The following is an 18,293-nucleotide window of genomic DNA, read 5'->3' as shown; positions in this document are numbered from 1 at the left end:
TACATGCATGGATTTTTGAAGATGCACAGATCACAGAAGTTCTTGCTTACTTTTATTCTAACCAAAATTTTGCTATGCAAGCTCTTAATGGAGTATAAATTAGAAGAGAAGACTTTCTCAAGAATACTTCAGTAGAATGTATCCGTGTCACATAATTATATAACCTTAGAAGCTCAAATAAATGAGTTTTTGGCATGCATACACCTTTTGTGTCCCTGGTGCCACTAAGCACAAAGGACATAGAAGCCATGACCTTCCTTGTTTCTACCTGTTCCTTGTGACAATGCAGTCTGATCTGGTGGTTTTTTTGGGTGCTAAAGAAAGCGTTCCTTTCCTTCAAAGCTTTTATTTCTCCCTTCCCTTTTCTTTTTTGATGAGAAGCTTTGAGATCACAAGCAGAATATCTAACTAGCACCAGACTTGCTTGAAAAATACGTATTTGAGTATAAACAGTCCAAATTAGCAGATTTCCTTGGTATAAAAATAAGCACCTTTCAAATGTGTCCTTTGTTGTATTCCATTGTAGTTACTGGAAAAGACAGGTCTGTTTTAAGGAAAAAAAAAGTTTGCATTGTTTAACTGAAATTTCATACAAATGTATTTGAATATTAAATGAATTCTCCTATTTTTGAAGGTTGACATCTGGTCCTGAGAATACCCTCTTCCACTATTTATCTTTGGAAACAATGCAAGGAATCTTTATTACTCCAACTCACAAGGAAGTAGCACAGCTCGGTGGCTCCATCCACCCACAGTTAATCGAGAATTTTCATCGTTGCTGTCTTTCAATTCGCTCAGTTTTTCAGCAGTCCATGAAAAACCAAGTATGAAAGCTTTGTCTTACTTCAGTTTTCCTCTCTATTTACCTTCTCAACTCAGTATTTCAAGATCGTTTTCACTTCACTATTTAAAAAAGATCACTGACAGGCAGCTCTTTGTGTAGTAGCTTATAATGCACTTTCACTGTTACGAGAGGGTTCTCTCTCAGAGCATCCAACCATGTGTGCATGTAATTATGGTCAGTTCCTCCAGCCATGCCCTCAAAGTAAGTACTCCATGTATCCAGTATGGTATTTTCTTTTTCTGTTTGATGTTAGGACTCTAACTTAGCAAAAAGTTTCAAATACTGGGTTTAAGAGCTGTAAGAGTGAAAAGGATCATTTTTTAGTCATATTACTTCTATAAGGAAACTTCACACTGGCAGGAAAAGGAGATGTAGGCCCTCTGTTTTTCACAGAAAATGTTTGATATGAACAGTGATAGTGCAGCCTCCCCTCAGTGCCCTGTCATAGTGTCTGAGCACTGCCCTGAAGACGGCCTCTCTGCAGCTGAGAGGGTGTTCATTCTGGGTTTTTGGTCTCTGTGCTACCTGAGATTGCTTAGCCACTTGCCAGACACTAACATCTCTAATAGTTTGCCCACAGTGGCATCTGTCTAGAAGATGACTGGCTACAATGATCAATTCCTCTTAATTATGCTGCTAAATCATCTCTTGGATTTTAGATCATGTGGGATGGCAGAATAGGTGAGCGGTTTTTTCTCTGTACAAAGATAGCAATTCAGGCTTTGCTCTACAGTTAGGCTGAAGCTCAGTGGCAGCTGCCAGACCTTTACGCGGGTACTAGGAAAAAAAAAAAGATATGATGCCAGCAGCTGCCCTGCCTTGATTTTGGTTACAACTTTCATTTTTCTTCAGATGATCCATTTAAAGTAAAACAGTAATAGTAATGCAGAAATCTAAGTAATAGGTATAAGAATTAATTAGAGACACTCAGACATTTTGCGTTCAATGCGCTTTTTGTTTTTCTAGAAGTCTGGTTTGTTAATTGTGCAGTTGATTTTTACTGACATGAGCCAAATTAGGGTAACATTTCATCCATAATAATTTTGCCATCTATTTAATCCATTTGAAAAAGAGAAATAATGAAATATAAGTGGAATGATGTATACCAGTTGCAACTTTTTAGGTCCTAAAGTGACGATCCAAGTGTGTTAAATGAGAAATGGGGAATAACAGTACAAATTGAATGAATGCCATTTGGAAATATCAGTATAATTTCTCTTTGTGTTTTCTTTAAGTTACTGAAGAAGTCAATTCTGGTTAGACCGTGTCTCATAAATAATCTGGGAATTTTTATTTATTTATTTTTAAGTGTTAGAAAAACGGATTAATTTGGATTGTTCTGTCAACTTCCAGTGACACCGAGGTTTGGCCGAATGGAACATTGGCAATGGGTCTTGTGTTTTGGGCGCTTCTATCAGGAGATCTGGAAATCCTAAAGGAAGCAGAGAGAATACACAAATGTGTCTTATGATCAAATTGCTTTCGTTTACAACTGTTACAAATGTTAAATGGACGGTTTATAATTCAAACCAAAAATACAAATGAAATATGAAAAATAAATAAACAAATCATTCAACTGCTAGGTATAATTCATAAAAACTGAAGAACTCATGCTTAAAAGTGAAAACTTGTGTTTTGGCAATAGGTATCTTGGCATAGGCTTTTCTGGGTTCTTTGGGGCAGCTGTGTTCATTCTGCCCTGAAAGTCAAAAATAATTAAACACATGCTGGAAAACAAAGTTTCTCTTAGAGAAAAATCTAAGAATCTCCTGTAAGCCAGCGTGGTAACAAAAGAATTAATAGTATTTTGACTCTACAAATTGGGGGTAGTTTTGTTGGTTTCAACAATTAAGGCTGAAATTGTCCAGTTGCATTAGAGCATGAGGAAAATGTAAAAGAATGAATAGAAGTTTTCTGTGTTCATAGGGCATGACAAAAAAAAAAAATACACTATCATACTGTTTATTCTTTGACATCACATCAGGTAAATATTGTTATGGTTTAGGATTTAGAAAATTGCAGCAATTATGCAAAATTATTGTAATTAGTAATAATTTTTACCAACCTTTTGAGAACTGAAAATTTACCATTTCTAAATATGCACAAAAATGTTGAAAAAAAGAAAAGTTGAAATTGAGCAAAAATAAGTTCTGTAGCTTTAAACCCTATAATATATATGCCTGGATCTAACAGGCAGCTCTGGCCTAATTTTCTTAATCATTGTCACATATTCTTACATTTAAAATCACAAGGAAATAATTCTTTATGCACATAAAAGTACAGAAGTAAATCATGTCCACACTTCTATCCAGTATCCCATCTTAATGCATTATTTTTCTTTAATATTTTCAGTATGCATGTAAGACATGCTAAAATTTAAACAAATGTCCACTTGGAAATTGCATGATAGCAACCCCATTTTTTTGTTGAGGAAAAATCATTAGACAGCATTCTAACATATTCCTTAAATCTCTTCAGTAGCAGCATTAGCAAAAACAGGTTTAATGTTTTATAATATTACATACTAAAGATGCAGTATTGTCATCTATTGTGAAATTTCTTCTACTGTGTGTAGTAATTTAGAATATACTGTATGAATTTAATCCAAAGCATGCTTAGGGAAATTTAAAAGACATTTGCTCAAGCAAATATTAGCCATTTTGTTTTCCAAGTACTAAAGTTCATTTTTCTTCAACATTTTGAGAGAGACAGCATAGTTATGGTACTGTGAACATCTTTTCTCTTCTAGACACTCCCCACATTTTCAGTGTTATAGGCACGTTGAGATATGTTGGTTTACGCTTCTGCATATGGCAGACAAGTTCCCTATTTCCCTATGTATGTTTTGTTGTTGTTGTTTTCCCCTCCAGGAAAACCTTTTCTTTCCTCTCAGAAGCAACTGATTGGAACAGAAGTTGATTGGCATGGTCGCAATGGAACCAGAGATGCCTCATCTTAACAGTTCTCTTAAAGCAGATTTGTTTCAAAGGGATTTCCACGCATTTCCATAATCTCATCTCACTTCTCATGCTTCAAAAAGAAAATAAGATACAAAGTTTGTTTTTCCACTATGTAGATGTATGCAAAAGAGTAATAAACATCCTTTGACTTCAGGGGGAGAAGAGTTGGACAAGTGACAAACCCTTTCAAAATTTCTCCTCAGCTTATCTCAGTGTCTGTTCCCTTTCCATTTCTGGTAGAAAGAAAAGTAGCTTTATTGGACTTACAGAACTGTTGAGCACGAAGACAGAGCAAAGTAGGCTTTGCGCATGCAATTTCATCCTTACTGAATGGATACCAGGGGTTCAGTTCCACACCTGGAACTTCTATAGGTTTTGTTCAAAAGCTCTACATAAAGCATAGCCCTCAAAAAAATAAAATCAACAAAACACATAAAAAAAATGTACAATGCGTTTATACTAAGTATAAGCAACAAAATGCTCTGAGCAAAGTACTTCAACTGTTTGCTTAAAAAAAAAAAAAAAGAAACACCTGCCTGACCAAGTTTATTGAATAGGCTTTTAATATCGCAATTCTTAATTAAGAAGGCAAACAAAGAAAGGAAGATGAGAGGGTGAGAGGTTTAACTGTTTAACACACTGGTTGGCTAACTATTTAACACACTGTTTAACTGTTTAGCACACTGTTTTTAATGAAGCTGTAAGAGCTCAAATATCTTATTAAAGAGAATGTTTTTCAGATAGAAAAAAAAAAAAAGGATTGTGGAATATACACAGGAATATACAACCTCCTGATTGCATAATATGGAAAAAAAAAAAAAAAGCCTTTTTATGCCAAAGTAACAAAATTGTGGAGAAAAGAATCATATAAGCAAAATAGTTCTCTTCTAAATCTGGCTTTTTGAAAGCAATATCATTCAGCAGCTTCCTGAAGAAAGCATGTTATAATTATATTTGCTAGTAATTTACGTAAAAAAAAATAATTCTTTACTAACACTTCACCTTTTTTTTTTTACAGAAGAAGAAGAAAGGCAGTAAGATTTCAGAATTTAGTACAGCAGATGACGACCTAGATCTGATAAGAGAACATGGAGTTTTGTTTGAGTGCACTCCTGATAACTGGACTGATCAGAAGAAACCACCACCAACAATGAGTTACTGGGTTGTGGGGTAAGTTTAAAGACAAATGTATTTACATGTATTTCTCCCCAAATTTTCCATGTTGAATGTGCCACTGTACTCTTTAGGAAAAAATTTCCCTGTAACAAATCACAGAAATACTCAAGTGGACTCTGATGAGGTAGCTTTGATTTGGGATCTAGGAAGCTGCATTACTATGATGTTCCACCTGGTGTTAAACATAAATGTTGTTAACTTGGGAGCAGCATGATAGTGTGTTAACACCACAGAGCTGGCACAAGGCATAGCACTGCACCATGCTGCTCTGTGCTCTGCAAACATGCTAAAGTACTGTAATCATACTCTGAACTTGCTTTCAAAGTTCTGCCATTACCACAAATCACAATCCATTTGCTATGATGTCATTTAATTGATTTTCGTAATGACATACGTGGTTATAGCTACATAGCTAAGCCTTATTTGCCTGACAGAACAGCATTTTGCCCTAGGTATTAAACAGTAATAGTAAGATTTTTTAAAAATAATTAAGTGTAATGAGAAAATAGCATGTATCATCACTTGACAATTAAGAACATAGCAACTCTTATAATTGTTCGAAGCCTAGGCCAGTAAGCCAGTAGCCACCACTTCTTATGTGTTGTTCTGTCCTCTATTGACCGTATTTTTTGTGATGTCTACTTTGTATCTGCATTAAGCAGACAGTCATGTCAAGATTAGTCAGTGAGCAGGATTTTGCCTTCTTTTCTGGATTTATCTTCTATCTTTGGTATTCCTACTAGAAAATAGAAAGAAAAAGGCAAATGGTTGGTGAAGTGGAAGCTATACTTTCACCATATGAAATGATAACTCAGTATGGCTAGGGTGTGAAAGGAAGATAAATGATTACAATTCATTGAATTATGACTGTTGGCTAGTTCAACTATTGCACAAATATGAAAGTCTTTAAAATCAGCAAAATATATTTTGAATATGGTATAAGAACTTATTTCTACTGTAATGAGAAGAAATGTCATCCACAGGTAATGATTTTGGCCAGGAATAATAATGAAGAAATCCTCTACTTTTTTTTTTTTTTTTTTTTATCTTTTTTTGAACCTGTTTGCCTTTAAGTCAGATGTTTTAAAAGCAAAACAAAAACAACTGAATCTCACAGAGGATTGTACAGAACTGTAGTTCATTTGCTAATAAGCGCTATCCTTATCCGTTTGCTTATAAGCTCTATGGAAAAATTAAGAACCTGTCAAATGTCAAGACTGCTGTTGATATCTTTTAAGTAATAACAATAATCTTTCAGTCTCTGCATTATCAGATCATGTGTTACATCTGGGACAATGCATTAATATTTACAGAGCTATATGATACATTTTAATGCTACACAGAGTTGTGCGCAAATATATGAAGAGCTTTCCTGTTTAGTTCTTTCCCTTGAAGACTGTGTTGGAGTGACATGTAGGAATGTACAGGCCAGTCCGTATTAAATTTAAAAATGAGTAAATATGTAAATACAGGAGCTTGTGCCGAAGTAACCTGATTACAGCTTGTAGTCCCGAAAGCTGGATTATTGCAAACACAACAGCACCATTGAAATACGTACTAAAAACCTGAATACTGGTTTTCAGGTAGTCTTGAGAAAACTGAACAGAAATTGTTGCTTTAAGAATCTAATACATGAAATCAGTAAGATAATGCAGGAGAGCCACAGCAATTTGCTAGCAGTTTTACGCAGCAATTATTCTTAATGTCATACTGAAACCTTAAGATTACAACCAGAATGTATTGAACGGTCAAAAAGAAAAAGATTGCACCTGTGATTTCTTATTTTTATGTGTTTTGTTGTTTTTCAGGAGACTCTTCCTGCATCCAAAACCTCAGGAGTTTTATGTCTGTTTTCATGACTCGGTCACAGAAGTCGCTGTTGAACTAGCCTTTAAACTGTCCTTTGGTTTAGCTACATAGATGAGCTTCGTGAATATTCAGCCATCCTTGTCGTCTCTTTAAAGTTCTTAAGTATAATGAGAAATTAACTCAACTGTGGTATCCACATATAGCGTATCTTTGAAATGCTTTTAAGAAGGTAAATTGTCATTGCGGTATGACACAGGTGAAACTTCAGAGATGGTTCCAATGACCTCATCAATTGAATACTTTAAAAGTTTTCAGAGAACCAAAGTTTTTATATATTGCCAAATTATTTATCCCAATTGTAACTTTATTATATGAAAACCTCACATAATTTGTACGTTCACTGCTGTTCAGTGTACAGTATTCAATATAAAATGATGAGTTGATATCCTCAAAGTGCTCTGTGAATATTAGGCACTCACCGATGGGGAAAAATATATTTACCATTAATGAAAATTTTGTACCTCTAAAGGCATAAAAAATACTGAAGTGTATTCAGTAACATTGTGTTAATCAACACAGAGAAATATTTTAGCAGATTAATGGCATTTAGCCACACAAAACTGATGTCTTACAATTTTTGTCAGTATAGTCTGCTGCACACCCAAGGCCTATAGCGTGAGTGATGTTTTACTTGATTTCATGATTTTTATTGTAAATAACATATTTGTTAAAAAGCAATTTTGAGGGCATAAAAAAAGGTGCTGAGGGTGATATTTTTGTTTATGCATGGATAGCTACTTTTGTATTATAATCATAATTTCTTAATAAAAATGTTTATTTTTCAAAGACCAGTACAATGCTACTCTATTTTTTTAACTTAACATATTTTCTCTTTTGTTTATTTGAACAGTGTTTGTTTAGCTAAGTCTTCTACAATTTACCACTGGATATTAAAAAAATAATTTAGCTTACATCAGTACAAGGCAAGAGAAGGTAAAGTACTTGCAAAATCAGGAGAAGTCTTCTGCAGAATTCAGCTTTCCTACAAATTGTTGAAAGGTTTGTTATAGACTAGCTGCTCCTACAGCTTTCTGTACTAAAGGTTTAGTTTAAAATGTATGATTTTGGGCCATTTTTACCCCTAGCCAGCACACTTAGATTTGGCCATCTGCATAGTGTCTCATCACATTCCATGTCAACAGTGCATTTTTTTTTCCTTTCTGCTGCTTCTACTTGGTTTTCCTAAGTGTTTTTCATAAAATGCATGACTAAAATTGCATTTCAAACAGTGGGATCAAAAAAATAAAATTAAGTATTTAGAAAAGTAAATTCAGTTCCATAGGCTCTCATGATCAAATCCTTTGATCTTGTTTTAACAAGTAAATTGCACTGTTTAGACTAATTCTAAAATAATCAATCAGACGCCTTTGACTGTTCACTCCCTACAAGTGATTCACAGCTTGGCTTGAATCATTCAACAGTTGCTTTAATTCCAAGCAGTAGAAGTCTTAGGCCTGAAGTTTAAGCATGTGACGGAAGGTTTTATAAATCAGCCCTCTCCAGAATTTATGGCCCCTTGATGAGAAATAGTGTATCAGTTTGAGATGTACAGAGCTGAGTTGCATATAGTGCTTTTGCATTTGTGTTCCCCATCTGTAAATTAAATGATATGAGATATACTGCTTGGGAAAGAAGAAAAAGAAAAAAGAAAAAAAAAAAAAAGGAACAGTATGGAGTATGGACAATACTTGAATAACACCTTTAAAAAGTCTAAAATAGGAAGGCTTTGAATATTTTTTTTCTCTGTAGATGGTAAAAGGAATACAGAAAAGAAGGCCATCATTATAAACAATGTAAACAAAGACTTAGATCTAGTTAATTTTGCTAACTTATTAAAAGATTTTTTTTCTAGGTTACTTTGCTGCCACAGTTGTGGGCTAAACTCTGTTGACTTAATTGTGCTAAGTCAATGCAGAAAAAAAACAGTGTGAATATGTAGGTATGTGTGGAGAAAGAGGGAACGGAAGGAAAGAGACTCCTTCAGCAGCAACCAGCTATTTAGATTGGCTTGCTCCTTCACAAGAAACCCCATCTTAAAAAGAATTAATGGCATCTATCAGGATATGGTACAACTTTTATACTCAGTGTCGTTCAGCAATAAAATGTGTTGCAAAATCTGCCTTAATCTTGTTGATACTACACTTAAGGAGACTCTTAACGGTTAATTTGTTCCCCAGCTGAGCATAGACTTGATTTTGTAGATTTTTAAGAGATGTTTAAAAAGAGCCCCAAAGGATAGGACTTAATTTCCTACAGAACACAGATTTTTATGAGCTTTGATACAAATCTTGTAGCATAGTAACTTGCAGGAAGATTATAGCTGTGAATCGTGGTGTATGGAATTAATGTTTAAAGGAACAGATATGGAGAAGCTACTAAAGGAGTTGAACTGGCAGTGTTAAAGTTCAGAAGAAATGCATTTATTTTGTGTTTAAATTATGACTTACAAGAATTATTGGCAAGGCAATGTGTACAAAAAATCAGTGGAGTATCGGGGTTAAAATGACTAATTTCAAGGGAATGCAAGCAATAAAATCATTTTAAAAACATTAATGATTAAAAATGACTGAATAAATATGGTGCTTCATGCCTTTGCTAGTAATAAAGTTTGTAGATACAGGGGTGGTAAAGCAATGAAAGAAAATACTTTCTTGCTATCAGCAGTTCTAGCAGGAATTGACGCTTACGAACTGTAACAGAATGGGTATAAATAACATACTAAATTGTGTTTTGACTTAGTATATATGATGTTCATTAACACACAGTTCAATGGAATCAGCAAATATTCTGGCTTAAACCATTTGTTAGTTGTTCTTTTTCCTGGTTTCTTCTTGTGGGAGAGAGGCCAGTTTCCACAGCTTACAGAATGTTCTGGAAAGTTCCCCAAGTTTCTGTGAAGCTTGCTGACTGCAGTTCAGGGATGGAAGCTATTTAGGAATAAGATTTGTTGCTCTTTGTTCAATTGTGTTTAATATAAAGGTAGCTGTAGGTACATTATAGCAGTGCCATGTTCACTCTCGTGGCTTTCGATTCGCAGGTATAGTCTGTGTCCCTTACATGTTCTGCCAGCTGATCACCAAATTGGCCTGAATGATGTGTTTAGGTTGGATATTAGGAAGAACTTCTTTACTGAAAGGGTTGTTAGGCATTAAAATAGGCTGTCCAGGGAAGTGGTTGAGACACCATCCCTGGAGGTCTTTAAAAGATATTTAGATGTAGAGCTTCGTGATATGGTTTAGTGGAGGACTGGTTAGTGTTAGGTCAGAGGCTGAACTCGGTGATCTTGGAGGTCTCTTCCAACCTAGATGATTCTGTGATTCTGTAACAGGCCTCTTGGTTAACTTTCCCCTTGGCAGCCAACAGGGAAAAAACCTGCCACAGTGTCCACTGAGGGCCTGGATTTCAGTTATCCAGAAAGGTGGCAGAAATGACCAGCCACCAAGGGAGGGCAGTGCCACCCCCCTGCCCCTTGAGGCCGTTAATGGCGGGGTGAAGCCGCGCAGCCACCACTAGGCATTGCCATCTGCCCAGGGGCCACGTTCACGCAGGGACCAGGTGTTTCTGGCCACCGAGGGTATGGGGTGGAGGTGGGCACCATGGCAGCCCCACAGGGCTAGGGGTCTGCTCGACCCCATGTCCTTCACAAAGGCCCTGCTGGCCAGCAGTGTGGCAGCTGCCATCTCCAAGACAGCCATGGTGCCCATCAAGTGAGTGAAGCTGTTGCTGCAGGTGCAGGCTTCGTCCAAGCAGGTGCAGGCAGACCAGTAGTACAAGGAAGGTAATGATCAACTGCTTTGTGCATATGAGCAAGGTATGGAGCCCAGGAAACAAAAGCTTTTAGAAACACCTCTGTGTCGACAGCAACGGAGAAGCCATCATGGGCTGCATCATGGGCTGCTGGTGTTCAGAGTGGCGTTACCTGGGGAGAGGGTGAGTTTGCCATGGGAGTACCCCCTGGATTTCTGTTTTTTCAGAAAAGGAGTGAAACCTGCAGCCACTGAGTGGTTGTGCATTCATGTGGCATAGTAGCAAAATTGTGCTCAGTGGTTGTGGACAGTATGAAAACATCTTTAATGTTTTCCTTCTGATAGTTTTGCAGAGCATTGCTTATATATTTGACATCCCCATGTTGATGCATATGAAAGTGTACTTGAAGTAAGAAATGAACACCTAGTTTTGACTTTTCTTTATCATTAAGGAGTCTTTACCTTCGCCAATGGTAACAAGATATTTGAATGAAGAGCATGGCTGCGCATTACAGAGATGTCTGTCATCACTGCCTACCCAAATCTAACAGCACTGATCAGAGCCAGCCGCAGTGCAGGTGCGATGTCTGTGTACATCTCTGCATATGCTTCTTCTCACGATTCCCATAACATCTGTTTCTGCATTAGCTCCTCAGCTGCATTTAACGTCTTAGTGCATTTTTCTTAGTGTCCAAAGGAATCCTTTTCTTCCTTTAGAAAAAGGATGTAATTACAAAGGCCCTGTGAAGTTTCTCATATGCATATAAACCATTTAGCCATTGCTTTAATATGGTGTCTGAGCACCCCCTGTGGAAGCTAAAATGCATAGGCAGGCTACTTCAAGGAAACAGTTTCTACACAGGTGAAATGTTAGCCTGTTTCCAGACTGCAGTTTACACAGGTATCCTTAGCCTTATAAATTTTTGAAGTGAGGACGTTGAAAATGTTTCCCATTTCTCAGCATTATTGCCGTTTGTCTTGTAGTTATAGATTTTCTTGTGCTAACACATACATCCATTGGTAAGTGTCAGAATAAATCCAAATACCCATAAAGTAAATGTCCTGAAAAGGAATATTTTTGGCCTTTGTTACAGCTCAGACCAAAGTAGAAACAGTGGAAGGAAAGTTGCATGATAGCTTTGGTGTAACGTGAACTGTGGAAATGTATTTTAATAATCCATTTCTTTTCCTGTAGGATTTCTCAATTTCTGGCATGGCAATTTGGCAAACGTTATATCATATTTTCCAATACAGGCTCTAAACTTTGCTTTTAAGGACAAGTATAAACTGATTTTCATATCCAAAGTGGATAAAGAAAAACAGGTAAGTAATCTATTACTAGATCTGGCCAAGAACCGAGTAGTTCTTTCACTCATGGTTGGTAATTCTTGATAACATGTTGATAGATTTTTTAGTGATAGATTTTTTAGTAGATAGATAGTGTTTTTAAAGCGCACGTGTCTTACTATATAGGTTATTGCTGAGGTAATGAAATCTATGTTTTCATCTTCATTGATTAATAACCTCATAAGGTGTGTATAAGTGCTTATAACTGCAGTCAAAATTTTCAAAGTTTTGTTCAGGACATACAATTATTTCAAAATTAATCGTTGCAAGTCTTACGTTGTATATTCAAAATCTTGGACGCAGGCACCTGTGTTTCAGGGCTTTGTCAAAAATCCCAGTCACATTTTCACAGTTATGATTGCACAATGGACTCTAATCTCAAAAATATTTATGTTCATGGGTAATCTCACTCATGAAATTACAGCTGTTTTTATTTTCATGCATAAAATTCTTGGGTTGCGTCCCTCAAGCAGAAGTCTGTCTTTATCTATCTTCTTACTTCTCTTTGCATTATTTTCTTGATAATTGTTACTATGCAACTGCCAGAAGAAGCTTTTGGTATTACAGTGCAAGTTTTGCACAAAAGGAGCAGGAAAAGGAGTGGAACAATTTTAGGTTATGCTGACTAATTTTGCAATGTTATGTACTTGAAGAACGTTCTTTAACTTGGTTGGATTTTTGTGAAGACACTAGAGGTCAGCACCCAGGGAATTAATTACAAGAAATAGAGATCTTGGAATGCAAAGTGTTCATACTGGAATTTGAAAAATTGCATAAAATTCATTCATATCAGAATGGAAAATAAGTTCTTCATCTCTAGTTTTTTCATGTGGAAATAGCTGAAAATCTGCTTTATTTGTGTCTCTTTTAGGTTATCTGTTTTAGAATTTCTTTGGTTAGGTTTTCATAATTTAAACAGAAGTCCAATGATCTGTGGTTTCTCTTGTTGACGTTTTTTTCTGCAATGCCAGAAAATGTACTTGCCACAGGCTTTCCTGGTGTTTCTTACCAATGCTGTCAGTCGTTAATGTTTAATCTCTCTGTATTGCATGCAAATTCTTAAGCTGTCTTTTTTCAACTGCACTTTCTTCATATGTAAAGAGTTTAAGGTTGCTGTTTTCTTTCTTTTCTTAACAGTGGAAAAAGTAAAACATGCATGATGTAAATAACAGTGTTTATAGTTCTTCAAATCTCCTTTCCGCCTCCTGGAAATGTTTCCAGATGGCCTACATGTGTATGTGCTTGACTCAAATTTTAGAAACATTCCTTGAATAGCATTCAAGATTAATTTCTTTAGAAGCATATTTAACAAAGTAGCATATGCATTTTTAAAGCTCAGGGTCTTGGGATGCTTTCTTACATGCTTTGTGCAGGATAGGAAATTGAGAAGACAGTATGGTTGCATGCGTGCTTTTTTTGCTTTCTGGATTATCTTTAAAAAAAAAATAGCTTGTGGAAAGTAAAGTGCAAAGGAACCTCTTTTGAAGAACGCCAGCTGTATCTACATGCCAGACACTGTTTGCATTGAAGGTAATACAGGCACAGTCAATCATCTTGAAATTGCAGCTTGCCCCTTCTGCTTGCTACTCAAGTGAGCAACAGTTCGTGTTGGCTGAATTCGTATCTTCAGGATACCTTCAGTATAATAATGTGCATGCTTTGAGAGTTTGAAGCAAGATTGGTTTATTACTTGTTGAGTTTTCACCTGTTGAGAATCCTGTAAATTAGAAGAATGTACAGATATAAAAAGTGGATTTTTTTTTTTTTTTTAACTATGTCAGAGCTTATGGCTAGTGTTCTGCTATGGGGAAAAGCTGAAATGAGTAGTACTTACCACATATTTGAGTAAGAATGTGTGGGGAGAAAGTGGAAGCATGGCATTAGGGGGAGAAATCTCAGGAGAGGGTAAGAGAATTCTTACTTCAGTATTTTGATGAATTAGGACAAAAATTAAGTGATAGTTATTTGGCTTGAAAGTGTTTCAGCAGCTGGGTACCAGTATCTGTTTGACTTTTCCTTTAGGTTTATATTTACTGGAATGAGTAGTCTCCATCAGAACTAATAAACTGTCTTCATCCATCCACGTTTTTCTATATTTTCTTAATGTTTTGTTCATAAGTGGAGGAAATAATTGTTCTTCATACTATTTTGATACGTCAAATGTTTCAGTCATAGTACATAACAATGTGAATAAATTTATTTTATATCAGGTGCTGCTGAGCGACAGTTCCAGGGACTTGGTGACTGCATTGTTAAAACTGCAAAGACAGATGGACTTCCTGGCTGGTACCAGGGTTTTGGCGTTTCAGTACAGGGGATCACTGTATACTGAACCTCATATTTTGGATATTACGATACCATTAAGGTAGCTCTTATGAATCAAAATGCACGTTTTAAATCTGTATCATTTTAAATATTAATTAATTATGAACTAATTAAAGGGTTAGTTATAGCGTTTGTCTTTGCAGTTATGCATGCTTAACAGAGTATATTACTGAAGAGCCAAGTCATTTTACAGTAGGATTAACAACAAAAACGATGGAATTATTTGCTATCTGCTAGATTGGGCGTGCATTTTACAGACCTAGTGCAGGCTTACGTTTTTGTTTTATTTTGCAGGGATTATTGCCAAATCCAAAACAAACACCACTCATTCTTTCCTTTTTCATTGCTCAAGTTGTGACTGTGTTCTCAGGAATGCTGTCATATCCGTTTGACACTGTCAGGAGACGCATGATGATGCAGGTATGATCTAGCTTATAGTTCTTTTCTGGAAATTACTAGATCTTTGCAGCTTGGCATGCTAACTGGAGTGCTGTATAGCCTTACAGCATGTGAGACTATTCAGAAAAAGAAGGAGAAACAGCTCCAGAAAGAAAAGAAGAAAGATTTGAAATAATGGCATTGCAGGCATCTGGCTAAAAATATGTTCAGTTAACAGCTTGATGAGAGATTTTAGTAGAAAAGTGAGATCTGTTTTTTTTTTCTCCTACTCAGATGCTTGGTATTTGGATTAAGATGGGTCTGTGGGCAGAATAATATGCTTTATTAGTCCAGCTAATACAGTTGGAAGACTAAGCTTTGTGGAATACAGCCATTCTTCATGTGTGAAATAGAATCAATGTTCTGCAAAGCTCAGTATATGCTGGGAATTATTTCTCATCATTTGACTGGATGGGAAAGTATGTTTTTAGCTATCTTGTTGGTAGTTATTAGGTAATTTTACTAGGTAGTTAAGCAGCATTTGAAGTACATTTAATGAAGTATGTTCTCACCATCAAGAGCATCTTTGAATGTGAAATTAAAAAAATAAAATTAAAATGATTGGGACCTTGTTCCCTGCCTCACTGAGAAAGTTTTGCCGTCTGATGACAAAAAGGAACATGTACTCTCACTGTACTCCAGAAAATGAAAAGAAAATCAGAACAAATGTTGGCATAGTTGTTTTCAAAATACTCCAGGAGATACTTAGATTCTTATGTAATGCCTGCATACCTCTGGTAATCTGTCCTAAATCTGTCCCAAATAACATAAATCCATGAAGCTTGTAGTGGACAAACACCATTAGAAAGCACTTCTTCCTTACAAACTAAATATGATTTCACTGTCTTCAGATTCTGCTTTTTCTGCTTAGTGAGCAGTCAGCCTATAGTTAGTGCTGTTCATATTCAGAAGTACTATGTTTCCCAAGGCTGGCCTTACCAAAAAATTGCATGTATTTCTGGTAGTTAACCTACTGCTGGGATAGAGAAGAGCATCAAGATTATTAAAAATGTAAAATATATTAAATAAGATAATGGTTTTACTAGCACACAAGAAACAACACAAGATTATTTGGATATGTTGTGGATATGTATGTATGTATGTACTTCAGGTGGTGTCCCTGTTTTGTTTACATAGTTTTGAAACCTCAGGTACAAATAAAGCTGCTGTTCAGTATGATTTTTATGGTGGTGAAATTAACATTCATACAGAATCAATTTCATATTGTGACACTCATTCTGATCCAAGAGGAAGCCCTGGATTAAATACAGCACTTTCTGTTTCTTCAGTTAAAAATGTATTTGCTAGCTGGGGTAACTTTCTGAAATAATGAGCACGGTACAGTTATTGCATTCAGTAAAAGTTGATTTCTGTCAGCTAGATAACACTAACCGTTACCACATATCCTTTAATTTGCATATATTCATGCAGAGTTAGAATAAGATATTCTAATGCTTTGTAGTTTTATTACTATGGTTTTGTTTTTTTTTGTTTTTGTTTTTTTCATTGCTGTATTTCCTGCATTTCTTATATTAAGGAAATCTATAGTGATCTCATACTTTGATGAGAGTCTAGAAGAGACTAGAGGCTTACCTAGGTATAGGAGGTGGATTTGGCTTAAAATGTAACTAATTTAGGTCAAATAATTTACATTAAGTAAATATATATACATATATAACATTATACATATCTATATATACAGTGTTTTGTTTCCAGTAGAATTTCACATAAAGATGTCAGCTTTAGATTAATCTCTCAAAAAAAAATGTGTATTATGTTTTTGGGAGTGAAGACAAAACTGGTGTCAGTTCCTAATACAGTCCCCAAGACAGACCGCAGTTCTAAACCAGGAATGGTTTGACAATTCACCAAGCACATCCACAAGAAAGCAATCTGTCAGAACAGTCGTGTTACTCTGAGCTATCTAAAAGATGTGTTGCAGTCATTATGCTAGGTTCCACAGCGGGCGATTGCATTTCCCAAGTGCTTTGCTGTGCAGAGCACAACTGTCTGATATTCCTGTGGGCTGTCTTTACTACACTGTTGAATTTTTTAAAATTTAAGAATTGCCGCAATCTCCAGTTGTACTGCACTTGAAAAAGGCAAAGGGAGGGTTCAGAAGTTGAGCACCAACTTGCACAGAAACAGTAATGCCCATGCTCTTGAACATTCACTGCTCCTCATCCCTTCTTTCCTTCACCTGTAAGCACTTGTGGCAGGTTTTAGTCCATGTGCCAAGGTCTCTAACAAATCTTCCTTTTTGCTTTGTTTTCTTTTGTTGAGCAAGTTAATGTTCAAAAATCAAGGTGGGCTAGATCAAAAACTGTACTGTGTGCTCTGTTTTAGCTTTCTTACGCTTTTACATTATTGTACTAGTCAAAACCTTAACATCATTTTAAACTCATTTTAAACAACAGCTGATGATTGGAAGGAAACAAAAAAGCTGTAGAAGTTTTAATAACATTTAAACATTTCAGAGCACCTTTAGGATTAGAATTTAATTCTTAAGCCTTCTACTTGCCCAGTAAAGCTTAAAAGAAGCATCAGAGGAAGGATCACAGCCTTTCTAAATTTAGCTATTGCAACCAGATAAGAGAGCATTACATCAGGTAAATAGTTAAAAGATCTCTGCTGTAGGTGAAACAGGAGGAAAATGTTCCTTAGTGTTCTTTACTGAAGAAAAACAGATTTTGCTAAGCATCTAAGTTTTTTCTCAGTACAGAGCAATAATGATTCGTGTGCAGAGTGGGGAGGCAATAAAAAACCCTTGACTGCTTTATGGAAATTTACCAGCAAGAGGGGCTTAATGCTTTTTTCATGGAGCATTCTCCAGTATCCTTTGTGCAACAGGAGGAGCCCTAGCGCTAGTTCTTTGTGACAAAATTAAGGAAATTCTTCCTCGTGATGCTTCAGACTGTTCATTGGGATCTGATGAGAGCAGTGGATGAACACCTGCCTTGTGCACACAGTGTTCATGATAGCATTCTCACTGAAGGTTTAGTTTAACAGTACTGCTTGCGTAACATTTAAGAAATCATTTGGACGTTTTTCCATGTCTGCTTATATAATCAGATATTTTGGTTTGATTTAGGGAACTAAGGAGCACAGTTTTCATTTCCAAGAAACTACCAAGAAACTACCTTCTTTAAAATTCTCAGTGTCAGCATGGTGCTGGTATTAATGTTACAGGTCTGGACTTTCAGCTGGTGGCAGGTACTTGAGCGTGTTGTGGTGACAGCCGCTCACCTGCCCTGTCAGCCCAGCACGAGTGTAGCTAACATTGCTGCACCACGAACCGCAGTGAAATGAGAGCCTGGCCCTAGGCTGCTGATGTGTTTCAGGGTCAGTTAAGGCACGACAGATCCTTTATTACTATTATTTTAAGCCAGCACCAAGAAGTACAGCAGCTCCCTTCTCCTCAAGCCTCACGCTCTGAGCCCCGCAGAGCCCCGCCGGCCACCTCACCCCTCAGGTGAGCTGTCTCCCCCCCCCCCCATAGCGGCCGCCGGCCCCTTTAAGGCCCGTGTGGGCGCGCCCCGCCGCAGTGCTGACGCGCGGGCGGGGGGGGCGGTGCCGCGCCTCCTCCCC

At 36.6% G+C, this 18,293-nt stretch overlaps 2 protein-coding genes across 3 annotated transcripts in view; both read left to right on the top strand.

Moving 5' to 3' along the window:
- Nucleotides 1-7,627, top strand: part of INTU (inturned planar cell polarity protein) — a gene marked incomplete at its 5' end in the record, with an annotated part of 47,852 nt that extends 40,225 nt beyond the window's left edge. For both annotated transcript variants that reach the window (XM_082760122.1, XM_082760121.1), the window contains 3 exons: nt 635-824; nt 4,823-4,974; nt 6,789-7,627. In XM_082760122.1, coding sequence (XP_082616248.1) covers nt 635-824; nt 4,823-4,974; nt 6,789-6,900 — 454 coding nt within the window. In that variant the 3' untranslated portion in view covers nt 6,901-7,627. The remainder of the gene's footprint in view (nt 1-634; nt 825-4,822; nt 4,975-6,788) is intronic.
- A 3,091-nt stretch (nt 7,628-10,718) lies between these two features.
- On the top strand, nt 10,719-15,086 carry SLC25A31 (solute carrier family 25 member 31). The gene is made up of 5 exons (XM_082758561.1): nt 10,719-10,779; nt 11,048-11,173; nt 11,791-11,918; nt 14,153-14,307; nt 14,562-15,086. Exons 2-5 carry the CDS (start codon nt 11,113-11,115, stop codon nt 14,623-14,625), a joined length of 408 nt encoding a protein of 135 aa, XP_082614687.1. The 5' UTR covers nt 10,719-10,779; nt 11,048-11,112; the 3' UTR covers nt 14,626-15,086.
- Nucleotides 15,087-18,293: the final 3,207 nt, after the last annotated feature.

The sequence above is a fragment of the Aythya marila genome (genome assembly GCF_965140915.1).
Source record: "Aythya marila genome assembly, chromosome: 4".
Taxonomy (NCBI): Eukaryota; Metazoa; Chordata; class Aves; order Anseriformes; family Anatidae; genus Aythya; species Aythya marila.
Note: the sequence above shows the minus strand (reverse complement) of the source record. Positions and strands in the feature narration are given on the sequence as shown.

What these genes read in the sequence shown, in the direction of transcription:
- SLC25A31 (XM_082758561.1), top strand. Translation starts at nt 11,113, where the DNA reads ATGTCTGTCATCACTGCCTACCCAAATCTAACAGCACTGATCAGAGCC. An exon ending in CAGAGCCAGCCGCAGTGCAG is followed by an intron (nt 11,174 to 11,790) that starts GTGCGATGTCTG and finishes CTTTTCCTGTAG; the next exon opens with GATTTCTCAATTTCTGGCAT. An exon ending in GATATTACGATACCATTAAG is followed by an intron (nt 14,308 to 14,561) that starts GTAGCTCTTATG and finishes TTTATTTTGCAG; the next exon opens with GGATTATTGCCAAATCCAAA.